General features: G+C 36.7%; 1 protein-coding gene across 1 annotated transcript; it reads right to left on the bottom strand.

Annotated features, from left to right (window-relative positions):
- Window positions 1–451: 451 nt before the first annotated feature.
- LOC135080805 (dynein regulatory complex protein 11) lies at window positions 452–7,652 on the bottom strand. Its single transcript, XM_063975528.1, has 11 exons — window positions 7,341–7,652; window positions 6,814–7,037; window positions 5,209–5,422; window positions 4,703–4,928; window positions 4,287–4,476; window positions 3,991–4,204; window positions 3,529–3,832; window positions 3,166–3,441; window positions 2,783–3,007; window positions 944–1,071; window positions 452–589 (listed from the first exon to the last, which is right to left on the bottom strand). The coding sequence occupies exons 1-11, from the start codon at window positions 7,650–7,652 to the stop codon at window positions 476–478; spliced, it is 2,427 nt and encodes an 808-aa protein (XP_063831598.1). The 3' UTR covers window positions 452–475.
- Between the last annotated feature and the right edge of the window lie 2,856 nt (window positions 7,653–10,508).

The raw sequence follows: 10,508 nt of genomic DNA, 5'->3' as shown, positions 1-10,508 counted from the left end.
TGAGTTTCAGGGGAAGGATTTTTAACACTTCATTTTATCGGTGTTATAAATTTTGTAATAGAAAACGGATTTTCATTTTCAGGTCGAGTAAATAAAATATTGCTCTTGCTTTAAAAAGTATAAAAAAATGTTGCAGTTTTTAAATCAAAACTGTAATAAATTTGGGAATTACACACACGTTAGTGGAAAATTCTTTATTGATATAAATTCTCAAAAATATTCACGATTCTAACCTACGAGTATTTTAAAAATACCTACAACTTAAAGTTAATTCTGTCTTACGAACCAGCAATGAAAGAACAAAATTCAATAAATTCATCGTCATTTCTGCAAATTACAATCTCTAAATATTTTAATTACTATGTATATTGAATGCCTTTTTGGCACATTATACTTAAGAATATTATTTATTTTAACTAACAAATTCATCTAACTAATATATTGTATCAAAATAATTAAAAAACAATGCGTCAATCTACTTGGCGGCATTTTCTTCAGCTTCCAACGCCATTTCTTGTATTTTCTGCAATATCTTCTGTCGCTTCTTCTCCATTGGTGTCTTGTACCACCATGTTTCTGCTGCGGCATCCTAAAATATACGAGCATTTTCCATAAAAATGGTTTTGGAGCTTTCTTTTAGTAAATAACTAGTGCAGAGTGTGGCCAGGGCTCCCACTAGGTGGCCCGACGATATGGTGAAGCACCTGGATCCGTATCCAGGTGCAGCGCAGGGCCGGTTATTGTGAAAATCTTTGGGAGGTCTTTGTCTAGCAGTGGACGTCATTTGAGTGAACGAAAGAACAAAATAAGTAGTGAACTATTGCTCTGTTTTCAGCCAGTTTGAACTAAAGTGTAGTGTCCAAACTCACAATTAAAGTTTTTCCCAAACTCTCCCCTAAACTTATTTTCCAAAAGACTTAATTTGAATGTATTAAGTACTTACCTGTTCAGCGTATACTGGTTCCATAGCACTTAGTTGAACGGCGATCTCTTGGGCAGTCAATGCGCGTACGCGCAGTTGCAGTCTTCTTTTCGTGGTCAGCACTGCATTCAAAGCTGCTTGTAATGTTCCTATGTGAAGAGACACCGTTTAAAAGACTTCTTTGTATTGCTAGATAGGTTGTGCTGAACTAAGATGTAAGTATCAACAACCCAATCAGTCAATTGCGAACGAGTTAGAGAAGCAGGTGTACCACGAAGTCTGAAAATATTAGTCCCGTTAGCCCTTTTCGTACTAAGTGAAAATAAGCATGCTTGTGTTACGAGTGGGCTCACCACAATAGTCGAGCGAGCAGCAACGGTGTTCGAACCCGCGTTCCTCGTATGTCGAGTCAGCTAATCTGACACCTTCACCTTTCGGCTATCAAAATTCAAATTCAAAATTTATTTTTCAAAATTCAAAATTTATTTATTAGAAACAAGAAAATTTTTACATGAAAAAGCGTGTACGATAATAGCTGCAATAGTTTCAGAGAAACTGTGGTGTGACTACTAACGCCCACTTCCGTAAAAATATTCCATAAACATACAACTTTAGGCGCGCTGTATGTATGTGTGTGATGTGTGTATGTGTGTGGTGTGTGTATGTGTGTGGTGTGTGTATAAGTGTGTGTTGTAAAAGTGTGTTGGCTTTATACAGTGTGAGTCACGTTAAAGTGTACATATGAAAATAGATAAAACTAGACCTATTTTTATCGACAAAAAAGAGGTCAAAATTTTTTTGAGATTTTTTTTTAATTTGTTATCGATTTTTTTTTCTTCCAATTACTTATTGTAAAGAAAACGTAATAACTTTTAAAGTATGAGGTATATCCTGATAAAATAAAAACAGTAATAATGTTAAATAACAGGCAATACTGAAAAAATTCATAAAATACCCAGAAAATGCCAACAAATAATAAAAAATGAGACTTTTTGAAAAAAATCTTCTTAAAAATTCGTATTTTTTTGGTGATTTGATAAATTTCTCAAAAAAATGCCCCTATAATAGGTGGTTTTTATTACTTTGTATTATTCTCTATCGTATTATCTTTGTAAAACCAAAAATCGCATGTCTCTATCCCTATCACAACATTTGCTATGATCGTTTGAACAAAGGCCTGCCACAACATTATTCTCCGCTACAGGTAGAGACAATTTTAATTTTAACTAAAATGCTTATTTTACTTCGAAATCTTTTGTTTTTATTTGAAATCTAACTTGTCTTTATCAAAATTACAAATCTAGAGCCATTTTCAGTTTCGTTGTCAACGAAGCGTTGAATGGCGCGCCCGGAGAGGCTTAGTTCAAACAATCATTGCAAACGTTGTGATAGAGATAGAGACATGCGATTTTTGGTTTTACGAAGGTAATACGATAGAAAATAATACAAAGTAATAAAAATCACCGGTTATAGGGGCATTTTTTGGAAAAATTTATCAAATAACCAAAAAAACACGAATTTTTTAGCAGATTTTTTTCAAAAAGTATAATTTTTGATTATTTTTTGGCCTTTTTTGTGTATTTTATGTATTTTTTTAGTATCGTCAGTTATTTAGCATTATTATTGTTTTTATTTTATCAGGATATACCGCTTAGTTTTAAAGTTATTACGTTTTCTTTACAATAAGTAATTGGAAGAAAAAATATTCGATAAAAAATTAAAAAAAAATCTCAAAAATTTTTTGACCTCTTTTTTGTCGATAAAAATAGGTCTAGTTTTATCTATTTTAATATGTACACTTTAACGTGACTCACACTGTATAGTGGCTTAGAAAATGTATTAAATTCATATTTCACTCACCAAGAGTATATGAATCAGACACCCTCGACAAACAGCTCAGATCGAGTCTCGGAGACAAGGCACCAGCTTTATGGAGTCGCATCCTCCACATCAAGGATATGCTGCCGTAGTCAGCTCTGGGTATCTGGATCACCTTGTTGTAGCATTGGAAGAGGAGCTTCTGCTCGGCGTCCCATGGGGTCTTGGACGTCCCCACGAAGAGGACGCGGTCTTCTGGGTAAATACCTTGTTTAACATAGAGTCATGAGAGTTTATGCATTAAAAATAGTTTTGCAAGATCAGGGACAATTTCATCAAAACCTAAACCAAGGTTATAATTTATCGAATAGATAAGTTCTTAATAAACTACTAGGGTCATGTATCTATCTACTGTAAAACTGTACCTTTTATTATCTTCACCAAATCCTTCTTCAGTCTTTTCGGATCAGTCTTATCAGTCTTCGGTATCTTCTTAACAAATGGCTTATCAGCCTCATCCATCCAAATAACAGATGGCTGGAGAAGACGTGATACTTTCATCACTAAATGGATCAGCATGATCAAGCCGGTCTTGCCAGGGTATTTGCCGACTATGTTTGCTGGTGTCAGGTCGAAGAGCATTGCTCCAGCTTCACTGCAAATTGCGTGGACTAGCATCTTTTTGCCACTACCTGATGGACCTAGAACAGTAGGAAATGTAATATTATTGCTTAAAATATTATCATGCTTGTCACAAATAGACCAAAATTAGAAAATGTTTCTGTTACCTGAAATAAGGACTGATCTAATCAAAGGTGCATTTGTCCTGACATGTTCTGAACCGAGTGGCAAAATGCAATATTCTTTGATAAGTTGCCTGATATCACCCAAACACGGAGTCGGGTCTTCGCATTTCTTTCGCATCTCATCACCTAGGTAAGACTTTTCTCCGATATAATCATCGATTTTTACCATCGGGTACGGTTTGATGATGCCATTTGACACAAGTTCTTCGAAAAGGGATTCAGTTGTTCTATCAGGTGTGAGATCTTTTTCCTTCTTCTTCTTGTTTTTTTTGCCTCCTCTCCGAACCTTAACAAATCACATCAAATTACGTCAAAGAGTCCATTGAGAAAATATAATTCATAATTCTAAACATGGTGATCTACATGAAACAAATGTATGCCCTCGTTGTATAAAGAAAGTACTAACATAGGTTTTGTGTGTTCACAATATATTATTTTTATTACCTTTTTTTGAGGCTTCTTAGATTTCTTCCCTTTGATGGCCTTATCCTTATCATAAGCAGCTTGCAACAATTCCAGTTCATTTCTCATCATTTCATCAACAACATTTCGTATTTCTTGTTCTATTTTAACCATTTTTTCTCGTTCAATCATGTCTTTATAATATCTTTCGTGGGTGTTGTCTACATCTTCTTTGAATTTCCAAATATCTTCAAACCTAGAATAGAAATGTATTTTAAATTTTACTTGTATTTTGGCTGGTAATTCTTTTAACTTCTAACAGGTAATGTTTAACTTACTCTTCATTAGCATTAACAATGTCTTGTAAAAAAGACGAGGGCGTGCATTTATAAGTAATCAAGTCTTCTCCTTCATCTTTTTGAGGTTTAGCGTCGCCATTTTTACTGCTCTTCTTGTCTTTGCTATCTTTACTCCTTTTAGATCCTCCAGAAGAAACAGGAGAGGATTTGCTCAGTTCACTCTCCATACCTGTACCTGTAATTTTATAAAACATTTTTAAACTCCTTAAAAATTGGGATCCATTCTATTCCAATTCGAATCAAATGTAGACTCATCCTTGGTACTTGGCAGTCTAGCACCGACTACGGAAATATCTAACATTGTTTATGAGTGTCTTAGTAAATAAAGATTGAAATTTCTTTCTATATCTTCTTTTTCTTTTAAGTCAGTTTTATTTTTATGTGTTAGTAGATACCTTGTCTGCTATACATAGCTCGGCTCCCCCCACTTTCCTCAGATGGTATCTCAGGTAGTCTGTCGGTCCTCTCATAGTATTCAGAAATCCATCTTCTCAGCTCATCTCCAATCTGTTCATTGAGTCTGGCTGCGTGCTGAGCTCGAAGTGAATCTTCTATCGTATCTAAAGCTTTGGTATATTCTTCTGCCCGTTCTTTTTGAAGTTTACGACGATATTCTTTAACCTTTGTAAAAATCACATAGAATTAATGGTAATTTAAATTACATAGGCTCAGTTCTCAATAATAATTAAGTACGTAGTCTAGGATAATACCCCAAAAACTACATTAAACACTATTTGGTGTGTATTAACAGACAAAATAACGTATGTGATAGTTTTGATTAGGAAACCACTACGCCACAGCGAGTTTTATGTATGAAATTACTTTGCTCCGTGAAGCAATTCCAGAATTAAAGCGTCATTTAAGTAACTTTATCTCGGATAGCCAGTGGGCTAAAGTTTACCTCTTCAGCTTTTTTAACTTTCTGCGACTCATAATAAGGAGGCAACTCCATTCCAATCAGGAGTTGTTCTTCTTTCTTTCGTTTCTTGGTCTCCCTCCTCGCTAGGAATCCACGCCACACTCTTTGAATGGCTGTTGCTGCAGATGCTGACATTTCCCCTTTCTGATCTCGTCCTTTTTCTTTCAGGAGACGGATTTCTTTCATAAATTGTCCTCTAAAATAAGCCATGTTTACTCATTTTGTTGTAATAACAATATTATGTGTGATTTATAATAATATGAGGGTGCTTTATTTGCATCGTGGTAGGTAAATCGTTTTGAATGGTTTTGGTGATACAGTTACAATAGATGAAATCTATCCTTTTAACATGAAAGAGCAAGTGGTTCACTATGTGACAGTTGATTTACTAATTTTTTTTTACAATACTATACATGACGAATTTGTATAGGTAGTTCAAAAATGGGAAATTAGTAGTGATGGGCCGACTATGGTCTTTGCCGACTAACCGACTAGCCGACTATTCGGTTTTCAAATTGCTGACTAGTCGGCCGACTAATCGGCAATGCCGATCATTGTAATAACCTACTTGTCCGAAGAATAATATCTAGATTTCTCAAAGAAATAAGAATATCTAAATTTCTAAAGAGATAAAATATAATTTCTTGAGAAATGAGATTTCTTTAATATGGGAAAAAATAAAAAGCAACATTACAATCACCTAACAGTACCTAAGGTAGATGTCATAATTTTCGACGGCGGAGGGGTCAGATGAGGTGACAATAATGATCGTCTCTTGCTAGGTTAGGATGCGCGCCGTGATATTATTCTTACTTATCGACGTCAAAATGTATGGGCAAAACTGCGCTTATCGCGGCACGCATCCAAGGCCCACTGATTCCTCTCCACCCTCCACGGTGGTGGTCAGCGAACTGGGGGCGTGGAGGTACCCCCGCCTGAATAGCACGGACTACCACCACCGTCGGATAGGCAGGACTCGCCATACAGGTGGGCAATTGCCGGGACGGACTGTGATAGTTGATGGCTTTGTCCGGTATCCATTGTTCTTCACACTAAGGCGATCGACGGAGCTCAGGGGCTATTATTTATGTGGGTATTCCTCATCCTTCCGATGAGAGGAGCCCCACATAATCTACCACTTCCCCGCAAGATAGGTATGCAATCCCATGCATATTTTCTATGGACAAATTACATAAACTTTACACATTTTTGATGATTTCCTGGTAGTTTTAACTAATCTTAACTTTGTATGAATTTAGACTGATTGTCAAAATTTTAAATCTTGTGAAACCACTTTTTACTGATTTTTTGCAGTCAAAAGTGGTTTAGTCAAACGCCCTTGGTCTACCAATCAGCTCGGTGATTATGAGTTTTATTTCATTCACATATTTAATTTTGTAATGCGCCGATTATAATCGGCAAATTTTGCCGAATAGTCGTCACTAGTCGGCCGACTACAAATGATGCCGAATAGTCGGTTTTCCCGACTAGTCGGCGACTAGACATTTGTTGTTGTCGTGAAAGAAAAAACAGTCATTACTTATTCTGTGGTAACAGTTATTGATTTAACTTGAAATAATTACTTACCTTAATCTTCCTTGTCGAGCTCTTTCATGACTTTGTATGATCAGCACAGCTTGCTGTTCAGTCAGCACCAGGGGTTCTGGTCTAGGAGGCTCGTGGCCCAGCTTCTTCAGGGTATCAATGATGAACTGCCTTCGGCTTTGGTATTCTTCTTCCCTCTCCCTGATGAAGTATTGCGGGATGCATGGTTCAGCTTCGAATGGGGTCACTTGGAGCTTGTTGAGGGTCTGAAAATAAGTCGGCCACAGATTGCAATCGTAGAGACGATAGCCATAGCAACGTATGTAGTTACAAATGTCGCAATGAATGCTAATTGCAATAGAAGTATAATTATGTACGAGTATGTATACTGCCGAATGTACATTGTAACCATTAGTTACAGCCTATTGAAACCGCCAGTTACACTCATTTGTATAAAATTATAGTAGGTTTGTTCAAGAAAGTGTCCGACGTTTGCTCTCTGGGAGCAAGAATACTAAGTTTTACTTTATTCTCTTTTTAAAGGATCCCCTTCTAAAATGATTGCTTACCTCATCATCATCATACGTAAAGTCTGACATCTGAATCTCAACCAGATCGTGTTTTATTTCAATCAGCCTCCCCAAGCACGCTTCCAGCAGTCGCCTGACAATCAAGCGCTTTTGCGGTTGCAAGAGCTGGTCATACACAGCGTCTAATTTTCCCAATAGCACTGTGTATCTGATGCGAAGTTCGGAAAGCAGCGGCTGCAGCGCTACCCTTTCCGCTGCTCCTCCTTCGAAGACTGCCTCGTCTGCTTGCGTAGCTTCTCCTAGAAGCTCTGATGTCTCGGTCATCAAATCGTTGTAGGTTTTGTTTGACATTTTGGTGGCTTTTGGTTTGCTACACTTTTATCTTTTTAACTCACACTTTACACAATGTTTTTATTTGAAAGTTCTTAAACTTAACTTTCACGTACTGTAACATAATTTATAACACTGTATGCATGACTTTGTGACGTCACTAAGCGGTTACTGTATATCGTAATTGATCCATTTTTAGTAAAGGATCAGCAACAGAACAGCTTAGTCTATCACTTTGTAGTGTCCCGTACGTACTGTTTTGTTTAGTATTTGATACAAATATCGACTACACAAACTGTTGCCATAGTTTTCATGCAATGTTTGTAATGCCCGTTCACGCATCACTGCGTTCGACAAACTTTATTGTGTACACATGAATGTATAACTTAAATGTAAATATATATCAACAAACTATCCCCTCACATGAATGGAGGCCGCGTACCGGAAAACGCAGCGTGGGACGTCCACCTACAAGGTGGACCGACGACATCGTAAAGGTAGCAGGGAAGCGCTGGATACAGGCCGGTACCAATCGATCAACATAGAAAGCATTAGGGGAGGCCTATGTTCAGCAGTGGACGTCCTATGGCTGAAATAATGATGATGATGATGATCCCCTCACAAAAAATGTGTTTAGTTTTATTATTGGTGTATATTTTTTCAATAACTACGACGCGATGTGTCATAATATTACATGGGACTCTTTTAAAATCACACAATATTCGATACGAATCTTATCAGTCAAAATAATATCAAATCAGATTTTAATGCTTTTTAGAATATAATTGAATTAAATTAATAATTCCAAGCGTCTACACATTAACAGTTTAGTATCATTTTTCATACCCCGTACCAAGATAAGTCAATATATCATTCATATCGCTCTCCCGCGTTTCCTTCTCATGGTACAGGGTTCCTATCACCTCCGTCACAGTCGGATTAACGGGTATTGTACACCATTGTTAAATTAAATACCAGTACGGCAACATTCGGCTATATTTTAACGTTATCAGCTTTTTATTTCACCGCACATAATCGAGTTGAAAAACATACAAAAGTTTCATTGTCCATGATATACTCGTATTGGAGAAGATTGAGTCCCATGTTTATGATCAATTTATTGTGGAAGTGAAAAATTGCTGATTTCTCCATCAGTAAATAAATATTAAAGGAGTATTTTTTAATGTTTTATAATGTACTCTACATTAAGTTCATTATCACGAATAATTTGATGGTTAATATTACTAAGCAGATTCTAGTTTGTTGAGTTTTCACGATAGATTTATACGCCCGTATTCATAAACATTACTATGAGGTCTCACAGTGCGCGTGGACGCACAGGGCAGGGTGACACACGAACCAATCACAGAGCTCTATTCAACGCTGTGCGTTCGATTTGCTGCTTTACTTAAGTAAGCATCGTTTGTGAACATAACACCAATTAATAGTCATATTACCCGCTCATCATCCAAATCCCTATTAACAAGTTTGTTTGTCCCATTCACCCAAAATAGTCCCTATTCCATTACAATAATACATAAAACACAACACAACACACAAACGCACGCATATCAAGTTAAGTGCCAGTTATCGCGTCAACGCAGTCTCACGACGAGTTCAGATTAAAGTAATTTCCTTAAGGAAAAGGCCCCCACTTAAGTAAATAAGACGTGCATATGCGACGGAAGATAAGGGAGAACGGCCAGGACACATGTAAAATAATGATATTAAAAAATATTTATTGCCAGATTACTTAATACAAACAGAATAGACTTTGCCTGTTCTCTGAAAGTAGACTTCATAGTAGTAAATTTTACCTTGGATTTTCTTATCTTCTGTAAAGACTTCCAGAGATCAGTTTCTGACTAATCAATCAACACATAGCTCAGGCACGCAAATAGTTAATTAAATCTTAGTGATATGGTCTAAAAGGATTTTCGAAAATTTACCTCTACCCTTTGATTTAAAACTCAAAATACACACCAAAGCTGTGGTACTGCGGTGTCTCTATACGATGTGAAACTTAATAATGTCATCTTAAGTCAGTTCCTTTCAGTTTCAGCCAAATGACATCAACTGGTGGACTATGACCGATCGGTCATCCTGGACGCAACGAACGCAGGATTCTGTGTTACCCGTATCCATTCGCTTCGCGCTTCACTTCGCTATCCAAGTGAGTACCTAATGTAAAACGGGACTATTCCCACCTCTCGTTCCCACCACTGCAACTCCTGTGTAGCCACCAATGAAGGTCAACTTTTGTCCCGAGGGAAAGTTAAACTGTCATTGGACCCGCAACGAAATTTTATTAATCAGAAGAACATAGGAGGAGTTCAAAATTAAGGTTCGACTTCCCTCCATTGCAAAGCGGATGACAGGTGACAAACTTAATGTAAAAGTGAGATGGCTGTTATTTCTATGCTATGTGTGTAAGCATAATCACTGCAAAGTATACGCTGAACCAAACGCCTGCGGATTTTAGCACGACAGAATAATGAGGGTCCTTGTTCCCTTGTAATACAGTTCATTTTAGAACAAAGAGATAGCAGACCACATAATAGTATACGTGCTCAAAACAAAGTAATATAATGAAATTGAGCGGATTTAGAGTCTATACTCTGGTTTGAATGCGATTGAATCATAGATAGCGCTTTTGGAAAAGTGTTTTAGAATGCTTTAAAACATTTTTGTGTTCTTTTTACTTTTATTGAAGGCCCTAGACGTTCTATTTAAGTTAATACAACTTTTATCAAATTTCTTATTGTCACTTTGGTCTCCCACCAAATATATTTCATGTAAAATATTACCAACACCTGACTATAGGCTCGCAATATCAAAAATATATTAGATCTCATTTCATGTAGAGCCCTAAGTCTA

Source organism: Ostrinia nubilalis, chromosome 18 (genome assembly GCF_963855985.1).
Source record: "Ostrinia nubilalis chromosome 18, ilOstNubi1.1, whole genome shotgun sequence".
NCBI classification, from domain to species: Eukaryota; Metazoa; Arthropoda; class Insecta; order Lepidoptera; family Crambidae; genus Ostrinia; species Ostrinia nubilalis.
Note: the sequence above shows the minus strand (reverse complement) of the source record. Positions and strands in the feature narration are given on the sequence as shown.

Excerpts from the sequence above, each read along its gene's own strand:
- LOC135080805 (XM_063975528.1), bottom strand. The coding sequence starts at position 7,652 with ATGTCAAACAAAACCTACAACGATTTGATGACCGAGACATCAGAGCTT. Across the intron at positions 5,423-6,813 it reads GCTCGACAAGGAAGATTAAG|AGGACAATTTATGAAAGAAA; the intron begins GTAAGTAATTAT and ends GGCTTATTTTAG. Across the intron at positions 3,833-3,990 it reads CTAAGAAGCCTCAAAAAAAG|GTTCGGAGAGGAGGCAAAAA; the intron begins GTAATAAAAATA and ends TGATTTGTTAAG.